Here is a 22822-nt window from a genome sequence, read left to right as displayed (position 1 = left end):
ATAGAGATACAACAATCCAATGAGAAAGTTTAAACCAATGCGCCACCATTCTTCAAGCTCCATCATACATAGTGATGCAAATGGATTAGATCGGATTCGGATATATATTTGAATCAGGGTATATTTAAATTCGATTCAATACTGTTCATGTTGGATTCTATCCAATCCGAATATTCGACCGGATTTGATAGGACTCAATTTAAATTCAAAACCTATCAGTAAGTCCGATCTTCATATCTAATCCGATCCAACTTGTTTTCTTTAAAATTAATAAATTATTAAAAGAAAATTAAAATATATTAATTTAAATAAAGTAAAAACAAAAATACAAGTATTTTTGTTAATTATTTTTGTCATATATACATATTTTTTATAAAAATAAATAATATAACAAAATTATAAAAATATGATATAAAAAATATATTTATAAATAAATAAATAACATATATATGTATTATATATCGAATCAGATAGGGGTATTTTGAATCCAATCCCATTTCTAATAGTAACCTATTATCCGATCAAGAAGTGATTTGAATTTGACCAAATAGGATCAGATCTCGGATCGGATCCATTTGCACCCCTAATCACACATTCCAAACCCCACATGCTTACCTTAAAAGGCAAAAGAAAATAAAAACTTGCAAGAACAAACTTAATGAGAAGAGTTATCAGTTGAAAGCAAAAACAAATCTGCAAAGGAAAAATCATCAAAGAGAAAAGGAGTAAAGCACCACAAAAAGGAAAATATGAAAAAGAAAACAACTGGAAGAGAGGAAACCCCCAACCGTATAAGCAGTAGTCAAAATTTTGCATGCAGCCATTACTTAAACAAAGTAAAGGTAAGGTGAAAAAACCGAAAATATAGAGGCAAGGCAAAAAAAAAAATGAAATTGACAAAAAACAGGTGGTAAGGCAAGAAGCCAAAAGATGAGAGCAATTACACTTTGAGATTGCACACGTGCAAGTCTTTACAATGGAGAGGCCCACGTGTGAGAACTGTGGTAAGAGGTCATTCATTGCCTCTCCACATTCCTCTTTATTATATAGATATAGATAGATGAGCAATTGGTGCCTTACTTGCCATTTTTATTGTTGGGAGTAGGGTGTAAATGGATCGAATAAGGCAATATCCGAATTTGATTAAAAAATCTGATATTCGAATTCTATTCGATATTTTACGGATATTGAAAATTAATATTCGAATTCGAATTTAATTAAATATTTGAATATTCGATTCAATTCGAATTTGACCAATTAATTATTTTAGGTAATTAATAAATATATAAAATAAAAAGTTTTATTTATATAAAGTATATAAATATATAAATTATTTATATAATTTAATTATTATATATAAAATATTTAAATATTTTATATATTACATATAAGAATTAAATAATCGGTCGAATTCGGATATTTATCAAATCGAATCATGTTATATCTAAATTTGAATCCAATTAACTATTCAATATTAATAAGATATCCGAATTTGATCAATTAAATATTCAAATTATCCAAATTTGATTCGATTATATCAAATCTAAAATTCGAAATCAAATTTTCAAATACCATTTGACACCCTAATTGGGAGGCTCCGATTAACATAAGTGACTGACAAAATGTATTGGCTATTGCTTTGTCCTTCTATGAATGTCATTAATACTGATTATAAGGCCATGCTGCACTATGGCGGAGTTGTGCCCCAGATCCGAGAAACTTCCTCCGTTCATCTCCATGCATTGCATGAATTAGCAGATTAAGGTATAAGCAAACAATTTTTTGCAAATCAAAGCCTTCATTGTTTGAGTTTGACCCCATATTGAACAAGATGGAATGATGATGTTGTGAATGTGATGGGGACATAACACATGGAAGGCTATTTGGAGTAAATATTATTGTTCTATACCCATGGATAAGAGTGTTCATGGTCTAATTTGATGCGGTTTGGAGAATATTTTGGACCAAATTAATAAATTACGATTTAGAAAATTCTCAAATCAAATTAAACCATTTTAACACAGAAATCAAATCAAATCAAACCATTTTAATTTGGTTTAGTATGGTTTTTAATACAGTTTGGAGACTTTGGAGTGGTATAGAACAAAACAAAAAATTAATTAACTGAAAGGGGTTAGGGCACTAAAGAGGAGAGAGAGAGATTAATTCAATTATTAATTAAAATTGAAATTAAAATTAAAAGTCTTTATTTTTAATCTTAATTATCATTTTATAAAACAAATACTTCTATTATATATTTATATATTGATAATTTAAAGTCTAAGATATTCAATATTTTAATTTATATATATATATATATATATATATATATATATAATACAATTTACGGTTTGGTTTGATTTATAAAATTTAATAAATCAAACCAAAACTGTAAATTGTATTTTTCAAAACTTTAAAACTGAACTAAATCATTTTTTATTACAGACCAAACCGAACTGTAAATTTGGTTTGGTTAAGTTTAGATTTACGGTTTGAACTGTATAATGAACACCCTTACCCATAGAAATAATGTGATAATATATTAATAGACAATTTTACTCATGATTGGCCTACAGTATTAATTACGTAGCCCTTTACACACAGCGGAGCAAGCAGTCACTCCCGAGTGGTCATAGAAAAGTGAATTCGTTTATTCCAAAAATAGCAGAAGAAGGATTTGATTCTCGCATTGGTTCTCAGTTTTTTAAGATATTACGATCTTTTGGGAGTTGGGTTCTCCCAAGTCCCAATACCCTTTTAGTATAATAGTGGACCACATATTCAACAGCATTTTATGTTCGTCCAAATTATGCATTGAAAAATCTATAATGCATAAAATACATGATACTGGAAAGGATATGACCAATCAAAAATCAAAACCCACCTCGCCACTAGTTATCACTTTTATGCTACCCGCTGATTGGTTATAAGGGTCGTTTGGTTTACAATTGGAATTAGAATTCGAATCAGAATGGTCTATTCTTATAATCTGTTTGGTTCAAATAGGAATGAGAATGGAAATGAGAGTGAGATTTCATTCCCCAAGGAGGAGTAGGGAATGACCATGTCATTCCAGTAGGAATGGGAATAGGATTCTGATTCTTCCCAACTAAATAGTTAAAATCAGAATAGCCGATTCCAATTCCAGATCCTTATTCCAATTCCAGATCCCTATTCCCATGAACCAAATGGGACCTTAGTTGTACATGCCTTTTCCACTCCATATTTGCTGCTCACAAAATGTTCCTACATCTCTACCCACGGAATATTAGGGGTGAGCATTATTCAGTTAAAACCGAAAAACTGTCGGTTTGATTTTTTCAATTTTTGGTTATTTTAGTTCGGTTTTGAAATTTTTTTGTTTCGATTTTGATTTTCAGGTTTAAAAAACTAGTTAACTGAAAAAACCAAATTAGTCGAACTTTATTATCTATAATATATATTAACATATAATACATATATAATATGTATAAAATATATTATATTATATTATATTACGTATTAAAACATATAATTTATTATATACCATCCAAATGTTGACAAAAAATTGAACAGTCCCAAATCCTAGCCTCTTATATTAAAAAAAGTTGGTGGTTGTTTAGAAGAATCTAAAATTTGGGACGGTTCATTTTATTGTCAATGTTTAAATGGTTGATAAAGAGAATTAGATGACATTCTTAGGGCCTTTTTTACTTTTCAAGTGTCACTTAACGGCTGATTAGTGAACTGTATAATGACAGGTACTAGATTGTCACATTTTGAAAGTTCGATTATTGAATTGTCACATTTTAAAGCTTGGGGACCAAATTATCATTCGAGCCAAAGTATAGGGTACTGATCAGGAAATTTTCCTAAAATATATATAGTGTTGAAATTCGGTTTTAACCGAAATAACCAAAAACTGAACCGCAAATTCTGGTTACAGTTATTTCAATTTCGATTCGGTTTTTCATTTAAAATATCGATTTAAAAAATTTTGATTTTTAACTAAACAAACTGGTTGCTCACCCCTATGGAATACCATTGCCGTGAAAAAGGGAGATATTCTTTATGCACAACTATTATATCCCATGGGTGAGGTTGGCTTCAATTAGTGCAAGGCCTCTTAAAACATTGTTCAAACAACCTTTACAACCTTGCATTGGGAATATCTCTATACCTATGTATTTTACAGCCTTGCACTAGGAGATATTCTCAATGCAAGGCCATAAAAATTGTTCTAACGAGCCTTGCACTGACTGAAGCCGAATTCCCCATGGGTAGGATGTGAGAACAATTTGTGGGTAACCCACAAATCTAGAGTCTAGATATGCTCCTCACACGGTCACACCTTGTGCCTCACATGCACATCCTACCATGCGTTGAGAACATCTCCCGTACTTATTAATTATTATTCATGGGAGATATTCCCAATGTAGGGTGGATGTGCCTATGAAGCGCCCATTTGTGAGGAGCAGTTCCCGCTTCACAAATCTAGGACCCTATCTTTTCAGCATCGTAGTGGATGATGTGTCATGCGAATTCAAATCAGCCCCCCACAACGTCCCACATCACATCCGCGCTATGTTTTGGGAACATCTCCTGATATCATTTCCTTTATGAAATTATCATCATCGGTAGATGTTTTCAACGGGGATGCGTTGTGGGACGTTGTTGGGGGGCAATCTAGTGGGGGGCTGATTCGATGCACCAAAATTTCATGGGGTGCATTGTTCAACAAAGAAACTTTATGGAGTTTAGCACCCCGCACACGTCAACGGTGTATTAAGAACATTTCCCAGCCACTGTGACTTGACACGCCTTACTATTGATGACTCACCTGTGAGCAATGAAGCATGTCCCAATTGAGCTCGAATCACCTGATGGGCCCAATTTTGTAATGAGATGTACGGTGTCTGATGGAGTTGATAGTGTGTTGGAACGTATTTGTTGACGATGTATTGCTCACGAGAACTCTACCCACATTTACTCACAACACATTGCCCCCATGAATTGGGAATATCTTCTACTGCATAATGAGACCGGATCTGTTCTTCACACCTGGCGCCTCACAAGCATCTCACACACACATCCTACCATGCATTTGGAATATCTCCTATACTTATCAATTATTATTAATGGGAGATATTCTCAATACACGGTGGATGTGCATATGAGACACCCATTTGTGAGGAGCAGATCCCGTCTCCTACATAATATTATGCAGAAGGATGAGATATTCTCAATGTGTGATTGTGATGTCATGTTGGCAAATATGGGCAGAATTCTCATGAGCAGGAGATCCGGACTCCAATGGAAAAGGCGGAATGAGATTGACTTCTCTGAAGCCTATGCCCACACTGTTTCAACCATAATTTGTAATCTTTCATTAGGAATATCTCCATGAAATAACGCATACAAGTACAGAGATATTCTCAATGGAAGGCTGTAAAAACTGCTCCAATGACCCTGACCGAAGCTGAACTCTGAAAGCAAGTGCATTGTAACTTGTAAAAAAAACACACAGGTAAACAAATAGATAGATAGAGAGTGCATAGGAGACTAGGACCCACCTCCAATTCCTAGATCTTAACTACGACGTTGGGTGGGCTCCACCAACTTTTATAAACCCCCATTGTCAGTGGCAGTGCGGCCAGGACATTTTCGTCATTCTGGACATTCAAAGGTTGGCGGTCCATCGCCTCGAACAATCTTCTAACGTGAGCCTTGGGTTGAGGATTATAAGTATCTGGAATCTCGCGTCAGAAGACTTCATATGGATTTCCACGGCGCACGTTATCGAAAAGCACGATCATTCAGTTTACTTGCTCTTTCTAACCTTTTATTTTGCCCCCGTGCGTGTGAGAAGTGAGAACACTGTGAAGGACTTCATATGACTCCATCAGTCATCATTCATGCTATGGACTTTCCATATTTTTCCGGCTTTCTTATTTATTTTGTAGGAAAAATCGTTGAATTAGGTCATATCATCTTTCTTTCCCTCAATGTCAACGCATGAAATTGTCAACTAAGAAAGGTAAAAGTAGGTCTTTGAATACCAACTGTAGAAGTAGAAGCAGAAAGCAGCGAGAAATCTTATCTTCCACCTTTTAATCTTCATCCCTGCGTATGGTAATATTAGTATTCTGGTAAGAATGTTAATTAAATTTTAGCAGCCCCGGAATGTTCTAATGGTGCTATTGTGGACCCTTTTGATCGCGAGTTTGTCTGCTAGAATTCCAACACGGTTCGGGAATTTATGAGCACGAGATACCGGAATTCGAGACAGGTAGGGCAAACTACCATTTAGTTTCGTTCTCTTGTTAGCGTAAATGTTTGTCGCCGTTTCGCACCTTAAAAAAATTTTAAATTGCTGTTACTACTCTTCTCTTGTGCTTGATTAGGGTTTGTTCTTGATTGCTTTTGCTCTTTTCTATTATATTTTAATTCAAAATATACTAGTTTTTATATGTTCGGCTAGTGTATTTTCTTTTGATACGGAAATTGTAAGTTCATTGTTTGGAGAAGGTTTTTCTTTTTCTTTTTTTAGCTTTTTATTTCTTCCTATGTCCCTATTTTATCTTTAAATCGGGGTTGCTTTCATAATTCATCATTAAAGACGAGATTTTTTTATATATATTTCTTTTTTCTTTCTAGGCTTTTGTCCCCCCCCCCTCTCTCTCTCTCTCTCTCTCTCTCTCTCTCTCCCCACTTGTTCTAGTTTCAAAGCTTTTTAGCTTGTTGTTCAGTTCTGTTTCTTTTTTATTCTGATTGCTAAAGGTGAAATTGTGAGGAGTTTGAATTTTTTGAATATTGGTAATCTGTAACAAATCTTACATTTTCCTTTTTTTTTTGTTTTATTATCATCACAACAGGATTTCCTTCTGTTCTAGTATCCGTTCCTCCTTTTATGTCTTTTATTGATGCAATAGGCATCCTTATGTTCTCGTTTCTTTTTCTTGGAACTAGATCAATCGAGAAGGTAGATGGCCCCTACTCAAAACGTTGTTGTGTTGGCGATGCTTCTTGCTGTGGGTATGCATCGGCCTCTTCTATCTGCTTTTGCCTTTGCCCTTTTAGTTCTTTACGTGTTATAAGTAATGTAATGCCCACCACTTTTCTGCGTTTCTTTTGGTAAACTTAGGTTAGTTGGACAGATGATTTCCATTCTAGGCCCTGCTGTTAAATATTTATTCTTTTTTCTTTTCTTCAAATCATTAGTTTTTAAGCTTTCTGTTGAATCATTTGATTGGATATCCACAAGATAAATTGCACTTTGAGATGGAAACCAACTTGATAATGCTCCTGGAGTGTCTACCTTTCTGCTATCTGTAGCTAACAATCATAAATTACTTGGTTGCCTTCTTTCTACATTTATTTTCTTGGTTTAGATATTTCTTCAATTAATACTAACTAATAGTTTCAAATATTTTACTAGTCTTTACATCATTAAATGCTTCTCCTACTGAGGATGATTTTCTGCACTGCCAAAGAACTGTCAAGAGGTGGGCAGCATCATCTCTTGAAACAAAAGTCAAAGAAGACAAACATAAACTGCAGGACTTGCTCTTCTTTCTCCACATCCCCAGAACAGGAGGACGTACATATTTCCATTGGTAAGTTGTACATTTGACACCTAAAAAAATATATATTTTTTTAAATTGATACTTAGTAATAGTTGTCATTCCCTGCTTATTCTTAGTTTTGACTAACAGCTTCTTAAGAAGACTATACTATAGTTCTTTGGAGTGCCCCCGTTCATATGATAAGCTGCACTTTGATCCCAGGTAATTATCTATACCAGATGTTTACTCTTTTGTTGTTAATATTCTACACAAAAAATGTATGTATATATATATATATATATATAGGTTTATATTTATTGAAATACTTTTAGAATGGAATCCGACTATGATACCATCAAGGCATGGTGCCTGAAAAACTGATAAGCAATCAACTGGCATCATAGAAGATATAAATGGTGACCAATCAATAGGTACTCATCAAAATTCACCTGGGGGGCTGGTTCTGCTTACTCAAAGTTTTCTGGTATCATACCCTTCTGGCATCATAGATATTGCCTTTAGGATGTGTACGCTTCTATGAAATCGATCAAAAATACTCTTGGTGATAAACATAGCAGATCCTGATTTTGTTTTACTTTCTTTTTGGAATCCCATGAAACTTCTTAATCATGTTTTTCGGCAACTCTTTTCATAAAAGTATGACCCGTATGACCTTACTTCAGATGAGAGCTTAGACCAGAATACATTTTCCACAAAGAGGACCCAAGCAGCTCACTTTTCATAAGGAATTCATAAATGAAATATGTTTCTCATACTCCTAGAATTCTAACACCTAACACAGGTTGAAGTTTTGTCAGAAACAGTAATCAAAGAATTTTTTTTTTAAAATAGATATTTATAAAACCTAAAGTTCTCAGTCAACAAGGATAATATTAACAGCTCCTTGTTCTTAGCTGGGGATTGGTTTGGGGACTTTTCCTTGTTCTTAGCTTGAATTGACTGGGGGTTCCTTTTTGTCAACAAGTTGCATGGGTTTTGGACTCTCAAAGGGTCTTTGAGACTGCTTTTCTTCCCTTGGTGATATCTTATCACCTCCCTAATGTATCTCTTTTATTTTTAATAAAATTTTATCTTTATTCTTCAAAAAAATATTAACAGCTCATTTTTTATGTCAGTGTGATAGATAGCAGATGCTTACTGTAACTCAAGTTTTCCCTTCTACAACAACCAACTGTTCTAAAACCTCATCATGTTGTCTTCTATAAGTAGTTGTGAATGGTATTAGTTTGCCTTGTTTGCAGCAAACCCAATTGCAGATTGATGGTTACTCATGATGACTATAGTGTTGTCTCCAAGCTTCCGAGGGGAAGTACTTCTGTGGTAACAATACTAAGAAACCCACTTGATCGTGTCTTTAGCACTTATGAGTTTTCAGTGGAGGTTGCAGCTAGGTTTCTAGTGCATCCTAACTTAACATCTGCAACACAAATGACTGGACGGATACGACCAAAGAACAAGGGAGTAAGTACACTGGATATTTGGCCTTGGAAGTATTTGGTTCCTTGGATAAGAGAAGATTTATTTACTCGGGTATGTTTCCTTTGGTAATTTAGCAACTTATTTATGAGTCTAAATAAGTAGCTCCTCCACTTCTTACCATGTTAACTCTGTTCCAGTTTTTTCTTTTAAGGAGCCTAGTTGGTCCTTTCTTTATCTCACATTTATACTGTGAAGATTCTTTTGATCAGTAGTTATCTTCTATTTTTCTTCTAATGCAGTTGAATTCTTACAAAATATTACCACTGGTTTCAATATTTAGATAAATATTGCCATTACGTGTCTAATTTGAATTAGCAACCACTTCTGTTCACTCAGTTGGATGGTTCTTCGAAGAATCACAAGGATAACTTGACACGATTCCTGGTAGCTGGCTACCCAAAGTAGAGGCCTGGAGTTGTATTCATCTGTGCTGGGCATACTAGCAATTAAAATGGAACACTTCTCAAGAACATTGCCATTGCAGATTTTGTCGAAAGTGAACTAAGCTGATAAGACAATTTTTCCCAGACTTGGATGTTTTTTGACACCTTAATTTGACTGAAGAATTGCTTGCTTGAAATGCTGTGAGAAGAAATTCCTTTTATTCTGCTGTTTGCCTGCTTCTCTGCTGGCTTATGGGCCTTATTTTGTAGTGCTGTGTCTTGGGCTGCTTTTTGTTTAGAATTCTTCTATTGGAGTTCTCTGCATTCCTGGTCTTAATCTCTAATAATTTTCTTCTGTTCTCATTAAATGACAATAGCAACAATTTGGCAACCACATACACTGAGCATAGTGCACACTAGCAATTTAACATGTGGAATGAATGGGACCAATGAGTCCACTTATAAGATTTCTTTTATCAAATGGCACTTTAACAATTTGATGATTGATTTATCACATTCTTCTGGATGATTATGGAGGATCTCCTAATTGAATCCCATTGGATGATGCATATAGACCATGGTCTTGATTTCCCTGGATACAAATAATTTCCTGCAATGTCTCCTCCTCCATGTTTTCTTTCTTGAAGGGTGGGAAAATATCTTTTACATTATCTCCTAGTTATACATTTTTGCCTAAGGGCCATTTGATAACAGCTGAAGTTGCTGAACTGAAAGATATATTGCTTTGTCTTTTAGTTGATAAGATAATTAAATAATGGAATTTTTAAGGGTATAATGACCTGCCCAACTTCAGCTTCAACCATTAAGGAGCCCGCAACCTCTTAAAAAGCTTATTTGCTAAAAAAGCAATAAGCTTTTCAGTTCAGCCACTTCAGCTGTTATCAAATGGCCCCCACGTATCGGAATTATCAGGATTCTTAACTTATTGAGAGAAATCAATTTTCTTATAGCTGAATTAGTGTTTTTAAGGAGATGATAATTATTTTCACTGAAGTTATATCTAGTAGATATGAAATGTTTGATTATTTTGAAGTCTTGAGGAGGGGTGCTTGGAACTTTTACTTTATATCCCTATTGTTTAGCACAGTTTAGTAAAGTTTCAACTTAGTACTTACCAGTCAAAAAAGAATGTTTAATTATTTTGGTGAAATAATTTAATGCCATTTATTTAAAGGTGTCAGGTACCTTAGTTGTTAAAGTCTTTTTTTTCCTCTTTCATTGGGGGGGGGTCGGTTTGAACTTTACAATGAAATCCTGCCTTCTGTGCAGTTTTAAAACCTATTGTTTCTAGGGTTATCCATAAATCCAATTTTGCATTTAATCCCCTCTAGTTTTGTCAATCAATACTATGCCATCTTCTACCCAAACAAAAATAAATAAATTAACAAATAATAAAACAGAATAAAATAATACTGTGCCATCAGTAAACAACAACACACCAAACACCATAAACGTGTATATCAATTTTCCTTGCCTAGCTATGGATTATAATTATGTGTTGCATACAAATTTCTGATTTTTTAACAGGCACTGATATAATTTCATTAAGAAACAAAAAAGGCCTTGATAACATATGAAGGGGGGAAAGAGAAGGCCCCTGGTAGGGTTCTTTGATGGCATGAAAGCTGCTACCCTTCCATCCTGCATCCTGCCCCATTTCTAGCAAAATAATCAGCAAACATTAAGTTCCCTTGGAATCTACAATATTTTCATTCACTGTACTAGTGTAGCTTTACAAGCAGAACTTGGCATCACTATTTTAAGGCTTTTAAGGTCCAATAGTTTGTTCCAGATTCAGTAGAGTCATTGGGTTGCTAGAATCTGAATGGATTGAATAAGAAAGGGAATGTTCTTTGGAACTGTATTCAGTAGGCTACAGAGGAATACTTGTATATTTGAGCAGAAAAAGAACCCTGTAGAAGCTGTTATCAATCTCAATGTTGAGATTACACAATCATGTCTAACAAATCACAGTTTATTCAGGGATGTTCATAAGAATGATTTGCTGACTTTTGATTACTTTTTGAACTTTCAGTTTTCTGATCAGTTGTTTCTTGTACAGTCTCATTGTACAAAGGATTTTCTGTATACCTTTTAATCATTAATATAATACTTACCCTACTTTTCAAAAAAGAAAAGTCATTTTTTATGCACCAATTACTTATCCTCTGGCTCATCTGATGGTGTTACTAATTAATTTTGAAATAAAGTCAAAACAAGATCCTAAGATAGGAAAGACAAATTACTTCAGCTTCATTGGATCAATCTTTCAAATACACCCCCACCCCAAAAAAAAAAAAAAAATAATAATAAAAAATAAAATAAAAGTCTAGTGGGATAAATCACCTCTTATCCCAGCCAGATCAGTTTTACCAGTTTGCTGCCATCAAAATTCAATTTAATATCCTTGGAAAACTGAAGATCATCAATGTTCCTTCTCACTTGAGCCTGCCACGAAGATATGTAGATTATGACAGTAAGGTTTCATTTAAGTTCATTCAGATTAGTTCCTTGAAATTCCTAGCAGATTGTCGTCTGAGAAATCATGACCAAGAAAAAGGAATATGAGATGAGTAAAGAAATGATTTCATCTGATTTTAAAGGTGCAAAGTTCCCTACAAATCAACATCTAACAAATTGGTCTGGGTCTGTTTCTTAAATCATGTTTGCTATTTGTTATTTTGTTAAACAAATAATTTTGGATCTTTCAGACATTGATTGATGTTCTAAAAAAGAAAGAATAACTTAAAAATGAGAAGTAATCTAGTAAATAGAAATGAATAATATATTCAAGAAGAATGTGGCTTTGAAGTCAGAGAGGATTAATGCTAGCTATAGGGATTTTATGGAGCACAAGAAGATTCCTAATGCAGTAAGACGTTTCAGAAGTTAAAAAAACATAGATTTGGAAAGACCTGTGGCATGCTGGTAGACCTCTGGAGGAAGTTTTCCCACAATCGTTCTTGTTAGAGAGAACAAATAAGCTACAATGGCTGAGTGACTGTTCAAATTAGGGGAGCAAGTTTGGTCTGGTCCTCCAGATTTCAAAGAAATTTTCATGACTGGAAGATGGATGATGTGATAAACTTGCTCCAGCAGCTAAGAAGTGAGAACATTAAAGTGACCAAGAAGACTCTTGGAGCTGGAGGTGGGACAAAAAAGGAGAGTTGTCAATTAGATCCTTTGCAGAGAACCTAAGAGCCCCCAGACTTGTTACATTTCCTTGAGAACTGTGCGGAAAACCATTGTTACCTCAAAGATTGGATTACTGGTGTAGTCTGCAGCCCTTGGAAAGTGTCTTACTAAGGACACTCTGCTAAGAAGAGACATGCAAATTCGGGATCTAACCTCAAACATGCACAGGCAGGAAATGGAGACTATAGACCACCTATGTACTCGTTACCCAGTGGTCTATGAGATCTCTTTGCACTTCATCAAAGCAACAAGCATAAGGTGGGTTATGCTCAAGTCTGTTATGGAGCTACTGTTAGCCTGGCCTTGGACGGGGTTGAGCAGAAGGAGTAAGTTCATTTGGGAGTTGAAACCAGCAGCAATCATAGTTACAGTTTTGGATTTCAATCTCCAATGAGTGTAATCATCATCAGTCCATTGTTCAGTTGCTAACTAAATTCAAAGAACCTGTGGGATCTTTGAAATTTCTAGCTTGTTCCTCTTGGGAAGTTGGTTAGTTGCCTAGAAGGACACATATACCTACCCAAGGGGACTGTTGTACTGTACTATTTCTACTTTTGGTATATGACACCCACCCTTGTATGGGTATTCGTGCATCATTGACGAAGATAGATACAGACTATTTTCAAGTTGAATTAGAGGGACACATGTAGGTTACTGATTTGGCCTTTACCAATTTTTCTGTGGGGAATCTGCTGTTTGGATATTTTCTTTCCTATGTAACTGCAACAGTTGAGTCTGATCATGCTATTTTGTGTATGGAGTAGAATACTCTTTTCCTATTTTCTCTTTTCTGTTTTACTAGTATGGAACTCCTTTAAAAGATCTTGCTTATAATTGCATTTCCCATTTTATTTGACGTACAGAGAGAGATCAGAAGCCAAGGTGGTTTTAGCAGCATTGATGATAATAATGGTTCATATAATATGGAAAAGATTGTTATGCCATTACATCAATTTATCAATGATCCAATAGCACATGATATTGTCCACAATGGAGCTACATTACAGGTACTTCAGCATATAACTGTGATTCCATATTTAATGATCCTAAGCTTTTATTTTGATTTTGCAATTATAACAGATGGTGCCTTAATCTTGCTTTGTTTGTGATGTACAAATCGGGAGCTGCGATGATATGTGTTAGGAGGAAGGTTGTGTGTGTAGAGATGATCAATGGGAATCATATAAGATAGAATAATCCCCATATGCACATGACTTTCCACACCAATTTGAACAGTGACTCAATCACCTTTTTTTTTTTTTTGATAAATGAGAGCAATTTTATTAATTCAAATAAAGAGAGTACAGTCAGCATAGGAGGAGGCATGAGGTGTTACCTCCCCGAAGGACTGAACCATAAGCAATAAACACACACAACCTTGAAACACAATTACAAGGTAGCCCGAAACAGATCTCCCCTTGATACCCTTGTTTGGCCAGAGAATCAGCCATTGCATTTGCTGATCTGCTAACCCACTAAACCTTGACTGTCATTTTCTTGTCAGCCAGTTAACTTTCTTTAACAGATCCCTGTAACCCCAACAAGTTGTTTCTGGATTTGTCAGCCAGCCACTACTACCTTGGAATCCTCCTCAACTATCAAAATTTCCACTCCAAGTTGATTGGCCAGCTGTATGCCTTATACCGATGCTAGTATCTCAGCCCTTACAGAATCACCAACACCACTGGTCCTGAAAATAAAGACATCATGTTGCTGTCTTTATTTCTCAGAAACACTCCTATTCCCGATGGCCCTGGGTTGCCTTGACAGCTACCATCAAAATTCAATTTTACCATTCCTTTCAGTGGGGGTTTCCAGTCTACTTATGGTTTGTTCTTTGTGGAGACTGTAGAATCCACTACTGCCCAATTTCTCCCTAAATCATCAAAAGAGTAATCCGCTAACAAGTATGAAGATTTCAACCAAGAGGTTGTCATTGTCATTGTGCACTCCTTGACTTAAACAAGGCTTCTTTCATTTTCTTGAAAAATTCTAGCATTTCTCTCCTCCCATAACATCCACAAGGTAGCGACTCTGATACATTTCCACATTAGCTTCCCTCTTTTCGTCAATCTCCCAAAGGCATACAGAGTAAACAACAGCTTTACTTCGGAGGGCAAGTTCCATCTGCGCCAAAATAATGATACAACCCAATTCCAAATATTGGCAGCAAAAGAGCAATATATTAGCAAATGGTTACAATCCTCACCGTTCACTTTACACATAAAGCACCAATTTGGGGACAAGCACATATAAGGTTTCTTCTTTTGCAAGTTTTCCACATTATTAATCTTACCATAATAGGCTTCCCAACAGAACACAACTATTTTAGGAGGTATTGGCCTTGACCATACATTTTTAACAAGGAAGACCTGAGAGGAGGGGGTGGAGCAAAGGAATTTAAAGAAGGATGCACAAGTGAAAGAGCCAACCAGGGTTAGAGACCAAACCCTTTTATCCGGATTAGAGGGGGTCCAAACACAGAGTCTACAAGCAACAAGAACTCTGAAACACAAGTAGATTCATCATCCCTTAACCCTCTTCAGAACCCAAAATCCTAGTTTAAAGCCAAAGGGAGAACCCGGGGGGGTAGGAACCTTGAAATAGTTATCGTTTTAAAGAGGGAGATGGAGTAGAGAGAAGGGAAACTGTCTTTTAGGGGTTGAGTGCCTACCCAAATATCTTCCCAAAAAAGAACGGAGTTTCCATTCTAGGGTGTTGTGAGCAAAGCCCTTCGGGATACCCCCACATCCCAACCTGATTCAAAACAGCCATGGATACTCTTCACCATAGTTTTCAAGGCGCCAAGGGATGCCCAGGCGATGGATTTTTTTTATGTTGAAAACATAGATCCTAGGGTAGTTCTCTAGGCACCATAACCATATTTCCTTAATAATTATTCATAAGAAAAGTATAAAGTTCATATTAAAGTATAGAAAATCAACATATTCATCAGATCTATAAAAAAATCAACATATTCATGAGAAGAAAAAGAAGAAGGAATATAAAATTCAAAAAATATAGGGGACGAACCCTTATTTTTGTTATAGGAAAAGAAGAAAAGATAAAGTAATGGTAGTAGTAGTAGTAGTAGTAGTAGTAGTAGTAGTATTTTAAGTTCTTCCTTACTTATTGGTTCAGGTTTTGAAGTCTTTGAGGGGTTTAGTACAGCATTTAGCAATGTTTGTGTTGATTAAACCCTAATAAATAAGAAAACAATAAAAAGAAATTAGTATATAAGCACGCAAAATGATTATTTTAGTTTAATAATGTCTATTTTATAATTATAATCTCAAAAAAGAATGAAAAAAAAAGTATTTTATAATAGGAAGTAAAAAACTGTTTGGCGATTACTGCAAGGCGAGCCTCAAAGGGTGCCTTGTTGCCTAGGCGTCGCCTTGAGAACTATGCTCTTCACCACTTCATGCCATAACCTCTCTTTCTCCAGGGGCCACCTCCAAAGCCATTTACCTAAAAGAGCTTTGTTCTTACTCATTACATTCCCTAATCCTAGACCTCCTGCTTTTTTTGATTCGACAAACCACCTCCTACCTAATCAAGTGATCTTTTTTCTCTTCCTCAGGTCACATAAGAAGTCCCTCATCAAAATTTCCAACCTCTTTGCCTCCCTTTTAGGAATTCTAAAGACTGACAGGAAATATGTTGGCAAGTTGGCTAGAGTTGCCTTAATCAAAGTTACTCTACCCCCCAAGGAAATATAGTTTCTCTTCTAGGCTGTCAATATTTTTTCAAACTTTTCCACCACGGTTCCAAAACCTACTTTCCTTTGGATTAGCACCTAGGGGAAGTCCTTTTTTTTTGTGCCAGGATTTGGAATTATTTGCCTCCAACAACAGATAGGCTTGTCCTGCTGATACAAGGAGATTGCATGTTTTCAGAAAGAGTGGGCATTCTCTATAGGAGCTATTCTAGCTGAGGAAGAGGAATGAGTTGTCATTGGAAGGGAAAGGAGATAGATCTTGGAGGTTATACCATCTGCCAGAGGCTAGGAACTTTTTTTTTTTGGTGTTATTGGAGAAGTGGTAATGGGAATTCAGGTCCTGTGAGTTTATTTGGCTTTGTTTCTTTATATTACTTTTGTCCCTTCTTTCCTTTTCCCATTTGTGTTGTCCAGGAGGGTGGTGCTATTCCCAGTTCCTATTTTGTTGTATCTTTTTTGATGTGTGAGTGTGGGCAATTGCGGAGAATATGTTTCAGTATGGACATGGAAAAAGTGGATTAAATTGTTATAATGCTGGAAATTTGATCTTATTAACAGGTTGCAGGATTGACAAATAACTCTTATTTTGCGGAATCACATGAAGTGCGTCATTGTATAAGTAAGTACAGGAGTCTTGGTGAATATGTGCTTGAAGTTGCAAAGGTAATGAAATTGGGATTCAGAATAGCACAATATTTTGTCATGAGCTATTTGATCTCATGTTGCTCATAAGATTGTACATCTTGCAGAAGAGGTTAGATGATATGTTATATGTTGGGCTCACTGAAGACCACAGAGAATCTGCAACAATGTTTGCAAATGTGGTTGGAGAACAGGTGCTTTCCCAGTTCCATACATTAAGTTCCAGCATGGAGCAATCAAACAACAAGTCTGGTATGGATTACAAATTTTCTATCTTAATCATTTGACTTTTAGTCTTGTAATTGAAATATGTAAACTGTTTTATGTGACAGAAATTAAACCTCACACCTAAAAAATGCTAAAAATAAAAATCAGAGAAGAAAACCATTGGTTCATAAAGTTCAACAATCCTGGAAGTTATTTGCTGCTCACGTTTTTCTTTCTTTTTTTTTTGTCTAATATAAAAGCCGTGTTGCATGGACGTGGACACAAGAATCAGAACCCAACCTTTTTCCAGGACAGTGTTGCACGGACTTTCCTAAATGAACATGTCCACGTCAGACATGCATCAGAGAATGATCACTCTTCCTAAACAAAGCTCCTCAGGAGAACCTTTAAGATAATTAAAGATTGTATTAATAGCTGCCAAATGAACTGTGATGCCACATGAACTGTTCATAGAGAATGCATGAACTAGCTTACAAGACCAACAACATGTGCAATATCAGTTCTGATTAGGTGAAGATACATTAGTTTAACCAACCGATCTCTACTCTCTAGAACCTTCCCACATTTGAAATTGGTCTACCGCTCTAAACATAACTTCAGAGTTCAGATTAATCTCCATTTGTGCTATCAACAGGCCAAGATCCAAGCTTTCTTGTTTCCTTGAGTAAATCCTACAGATGCTTGCATTGGGATATGAATAATATGAACAAAACCTCATTAATTTCAAAGTCCTTTGCTAAAAAATGCTTAAGCACTTTTGTCTCCTGCATATTGTTACTTGTAACTACTATATCATCAGCACATGCAATGAAAATAGTAGTAGATGATCTTGTAATCCTTATAAATAGGATGATCTTTGAGAGAATTCTAGTGATGATCATTGCTTACTGGTGCAGCTGATCAGATCTTCTTCCTTGTTTAGTTAAGAAAAAAATAAAAGAGAAGTGCATTTTTTTTTTGTGCTTCCATATCTGATATAGTTAATATTGGGAGCCACAACACCAAACAAGTGCCTCAGTACATATTACTCCTTGAGGGATGTGTCATTGGTTGTATGTATAAAGCCACAATACTGAGCATGATAGCAGTTGTAACCCCTGGGCTTTTTGTTATTTTGTTTATTTACTTTATGCTAAAGATAATACAAAATAAAGATTGTATTTCTTACCAGTCTGACCATAAAATTTCTTATACTCCACTACTTGTGTTTCAGAACTGAGCCCTTTATTTCCAGATTCTGAAGGTGATGGGGGCCGTATTCAGGCAAGCATATTAGACCTTGGGCTAGCTTTTTGACAAATATGCCTTGGGCTAGTTCAAAGTATGAAACTAATTTAGGTGTCATTTTACCACTACAATTTTTTGAATGACAGAATACCACCAACAAACTAAAGGAAAGTGAAGTTTCAGCTAAAAATGTTCAAGTAGCAAAAGAAAATGTAAGACCCCCTCAAATCATGAAACTTAAGCTTTTCAAGTTCCAGTCTGTTCTTACTTATTGAAGCAAATTCTCTTTTTTGGTGATGTGTGGGATCCTTGATTTTGTTAGATGACAGTTGCAAAACTGATGGAAGCTTATGAGGTTTGCATTTCTAGTTTGCGAAAGGCCCAATCACGCCGAAGGTTCTCTTCATTGAAGAGAATATCCCCGGCAAATTTTTCAAAGGAGGTAAAGTTTCCATGAAACAAAAGCCTTTTCAAAGTTTTCGACTACATACTTGATTGTCTTTCTTTTTTGTTTTTTCTTTTTAATCTGTTCTTATATAATTCTTTTACATGCATATTAATTCTCTCTCTTTTCTAAAAAAATGTGGATTAAATTAACTATCTGTTCTTGGTTTCTAGGCCCTTTTAGCATTGCTGGATTTATGTTTTTGGGTAGTTTAATATTACCTCAAGGGGCCATTACTTGGTGCAATAGTAGAATCTTGGATTGACAAATGAGAGTCTAGGAGCAGTCAATTCATGTAAAAAATGCCAGACATTCCATTGGTATCCAGTCCAGCCCTCTTGTGACCCCGTGTTGGGCATATCATATATTGATACACTCAAATCAAGGGGTTTTGGGCTTTGACCAGTTTCAGGGGGGTATCCCAGCCTATACCCTGTAAAATTTTGGGGAAAAAAAGACTAGAAAAGGGGAGTGAATGTGCACATCAGGTGTATTGATAATTTGAACCTTTTAGTTTAGTATTAAGAGGATTGTTAGTGAACCTAATGGCTTAGTGGCTGATGCAGGCTAGAGTGGGATAGTAATGGATGGTGATTATTAAGTGGCAGTCAGCTGGATTCTAGCAAATGTTAAAGGTCCCTGGACACTTAGATATCTGATAAGTAAAAGTTATAGCATCTTAACTGAGATGCTCATTCAAGTGGATTTTAAGATTGGCAAATGATTTGGCTGATTGTCAAGATAGACTAGGGGTGATCTCTACAGGGGAGTATTCCAATATCAAGATTGATGTTAATTTGTGACCTTTCAAAGAAACTGAATAGTGTAGCCCCTACATTTACCTTTCTTGGAAAGGTGTGGTTTGTCCCCTTTTATCAGAATTGAGCAATGCAAGGATCAAAATTTTGCAACATATTGGTCCGTATTGGCTGATATGTATATCATATTGATTTAGCCTTTGAGGTTTTGGCCTATTTCAAGGGGTAGACAGGCCTTATACGGACTCCCCTGAACAGGTTTTGAAAAATACTGAAAAATCTAAAGTGCTCTCTTAAAAAGTCTGATACGTCTCATCCAGTGCATCAGTCCGTATCGATACTTAGAACCTTGGATCAATGAGGTCAAGTATCTTAATTTCCAAAAAACCTAATGGTTTAGGGAAGAAGGCTATGCCCACATTCCTCTATAAATCTTGAATCATGCTTAGTCTTTAATTGCCAGAATTTTTCTGATTATTGGGATATCTTCCCTATCATGGGAAATTTGGTCTGTCTATCATTCTTTTGGAATGTCTCTCTACGTCTTTCATTTGCAAATCTTTTTTACCATGTGGCAATTCACAGTGGCCAACCATAAGAAATAAAGATGAGTGCCACATGGATATTAAGGATATTTTTCTAATAGTGCACGGTGCACCATGGAAAACATACACTTCACTCCCCAAAATATAACATGGATTTGAAGATAGCCATAGCAACAAAGAACAAACCTAGCCACTTGATTCACATTGGTTTTGTATGGTCTAAATTAATATGGGAAGTGGTTCTGAATATTCTGATAATAAGGTGACCAGGAGACTTCTATTAAATAGGGAGTTGAATTCTGAGCTGGAACACATTTGTGGTGGATCATATCCCTCTGAAATCATATTGGTAGGTGGTTTTATACAAGGAATGTAACCATGCTTAGAAAATCCATAAAATTATCTCGCAAGGCTAGGAGGCTTAATTGGATAGATAATGCAATTAACAGTGTTGCATGGATTCTACTAAATGGATGACATGTCCATATTGGAGACACATCAGAATCAACACACCACAGATTCTCGAGGACATTTCTATGTAGCATTTCCTTTCCATAGCTTAGCTTATTTGACATAAATGAACAGGTAATGTACAAGATGAATGTATATAATGTTAAATAATGCAATTAACAGTGTTGCATGGACTCTCCTAAATGGACATGTTTGTGTTGGACATGCATTGGAGTCCACCCCTTGGATTCTGGATGATACTTCTATGTAGCATTTCCTTTCTATCTCTTAGTTTATTTGACATAAAAGAACGTACAAGGTCAATGCCATTTTTTGCATCAAAATAACAAAAGCAACATTTTAGACCCCAATTTGCAGGTTAATGATGTTAGAATTCAAAAAATATGTAACTATATTAATAGTATATACTTTTCCATAACATGTCTCAAGTCCATGTTCTCTCATCTTGTCGAGTCAGACTTTTGAACACATGTTGGATTGTGACTCCCATGTCCATGTTCATGCAACACTGGCAATTAAAGTAATGAAATATGAGAATGTTCTAACTTATATTATAAAAAGACACCTGTTTAACAGAATATTTGAAGAACTTGACAGGTATCCATAGCAAATATTTGAAGAAATTGAATATCCTTTTTAATTAGAAATACACCTCCGGCTCACATCTGGTCTCTTGACAGGCACGTCGTCAGGTTCCTGAAGCAGTTCTCAAGCAAATAATGTCACTTAACAGTCTTGATGTGGAGCTCTACAAGTATGCCCAAGGCATCTTTTTTCAGCAACAGAAAGATCTCATGGAGAAGGTTGGTTGAAATATTTAGCTGCCAAACTTGCCATGATGATTTTTTTTTTTCTATTACTGCACATGAAAGATGCACAAGATACAGTTAAATATATTAAAGAATTTTAGGGCATCTAGGCCTTTGAATTGAAAGGGGGATTCACAATTAGAAATAGTAACTCATAATTCTGATAAGAATTTAGTGGCTTACAAAATATGGATTAGAGGTATGATAATGATTAGGTTATTCCATCAAAGGATAAAGGCAGGAATCGTGCTTGGACCTGGATTATTGTATCTTGTGAATGTACTACCTCTCCCATTAGAACCCCCATACCTTCTGCTTAATGGATTACTCTGTAGGTCACCTTCCTTAAATATTCAGTTATTCTGGCCCTTTGTTGAGTGCTTAATTAGAAAGTATTTTTTGTCAAGTATTTCTTGGGATAATCTAATTCAGTTCTATTCATGCTCTTGAATGTATATCTACACCGTTATGTATAGATGCATGTGTCATATGGAACAATAACCTTATTTGAGATCCTTTCTGCAGAAACTATACATGATTTTCAATCCATACCATTCAGATGATGAGATGGATCAGAAAGCATGTTACCTCCCATAAAACATGGACTATCAGGAGGTTATTCTATGATAGCCTTCAATAGTTTGAACTTCTGAGGACAATCATTTCAAAATTTACTAGCCTACTATTGAATCTATTTTGTGACTTGATTTGCATGATTATGTATAATATTGCAGGAGAGGCAGAAGAGTGCGCTTAGCAATTCACATGCAGCCCAATGGAAGATTTCGTTATTAGTTGTAACAGTATTACTGTTCCTTGTTATCATCTTTCTGCTTGTAAGTGCAAGAAGAAGAACTTCAAAACTCAAAATATGAATGTAATCTAATGAGAAAATGTAGGGATACACAACACAATTTTGCCGCGAATACATGGAAGGGACCAGCTTGAGACCCTGTCCCGGATCTGCTACCATGGGCAATGCAATCCCTCAATGTAGCTTAGACAGCCAAAACTAGCTTTGATGTTATGAGACTGTTTGATTACATTGAACAAGAAGCATTGTTCTTTCCAGGTGTCTTCACCAAATTCCACCATTTTTCATTACTTTTTTGTTTGTTTTACACTTTTACGTTCTACTTTTCCTTGATTGGAATTATGAGATAGAGGAAGCTATGGTTTTGAAGATTGGCATGGGCTCTAGGGGAATATGCTATCTCCTGTAGGTGCCACTCCTCATGCTAGATGCTTATAATTACTTTTATTATTGACATAATCTGCTGCTACAATTGATTACTTGGTACGCCACCCGTTGGATGGGGTAATGGATCTGAAC

The 22822-nt window shown here is 35.6% G+C and overlaps 1 protein-coding gene across 11 annotated transcripts; it reads left to right on the top strand.

The window, feature by feature from the left end:
- The first annotated feature begins 5787 nt into the window (after positions 1 to 5787).
- Positions 5788 to 22575, top strand: TPST (tyrosylprotein sulfotransferase). Of its 11 annotated transcripts, none has more exons than XM_088972688.1 (14): positions 5788 to 6268; positions 6949 to 7014; positions 7418 to 7595; positions 7695 to 7766; positions 8807 to 9095; positions 13507 to 13650; positions 16923 to 17027; positions 17114 to 17258; positions 18448 to 18497; positions 18608 to 18673; positions 18784 to 18903; positions 21361 to 21483; positions 22015 to 22104; positions 22224 to 22359. In XM_088972688.1, exons 2-13 carry the CDS (start codon positions 6966 to 6968, stop codon positions 22084 to 22086), a joined length of 1413 nt encoding a protein of 470 aa, XP_088828814.1. In that variant the 5' UTR covers positions 5788 to 6268; positions 6949 to 6965; the 3' UTR covers positions 22087 to 22104; positions 22224 to 22359. The 11 variants fall into 11 exon arrangements, with proteins under 11 accessions (XP_088828814.1, XP_088828810.1, XP_088828806.1 ...); XM_088972680.1 differs by lacking the exon at positions 22015 to 22104 and having other exon boundaries at positions 5807 to 6111; positions 6215 to 6268; positions 22224 to 22575; XM_088972681.1 differs by lacking the exon at positions 22015 to 22104 and having other exon boundaries at positions 5850 to 6016; positions 6215 to 6268; positions 22224 to 22575.
- The last annotated feature ends 247 nt before the right edge of the window (positions 22576 to 22822 follow it).

This window comes from Nelumbo lutea, chromosome 2, assembly GCF_056320005.1.
Source record: "Nelumbo lutea isolate HS-2025 chromosome 2, American lotus-T2T, whole genome shotgun sequence".
Taxonomy (NCBI): Eukaryota; Viridiplantae; Streptophyta; class Magnoliopsida; order Proteales; family Nelumbonaceae; genus Nelumbo; species Nelumbo lutea.
Note: the sequence above shows the minus strand (reverse complement) of the source record. Positions and strands in the feature narration are given on the sequence as shown.

Coding starts and splice junctions, on each gene's coding strand:
- TPST (XM_088972680.1), top strand. CDS start 6,966: ATGGCCCCTACTCAAAACGTTGTTGTGTTGGCGATGCTTCTTGCTGTG. Junction 7,015..7,417: donor GGCGATGCTTCTTGCTGTGG/GTATGCATCGGC, acceptor ATATTTTACTAG/TCTTTACATCATTAAATGCT. Junction 18,904..21,360: donor CGGCAAATTTTTCAAAGGAG/GTAAAGTTTCCA, acceptor GTCTCTTGACAG/GCACGTCGTCAGGTTCCTGA.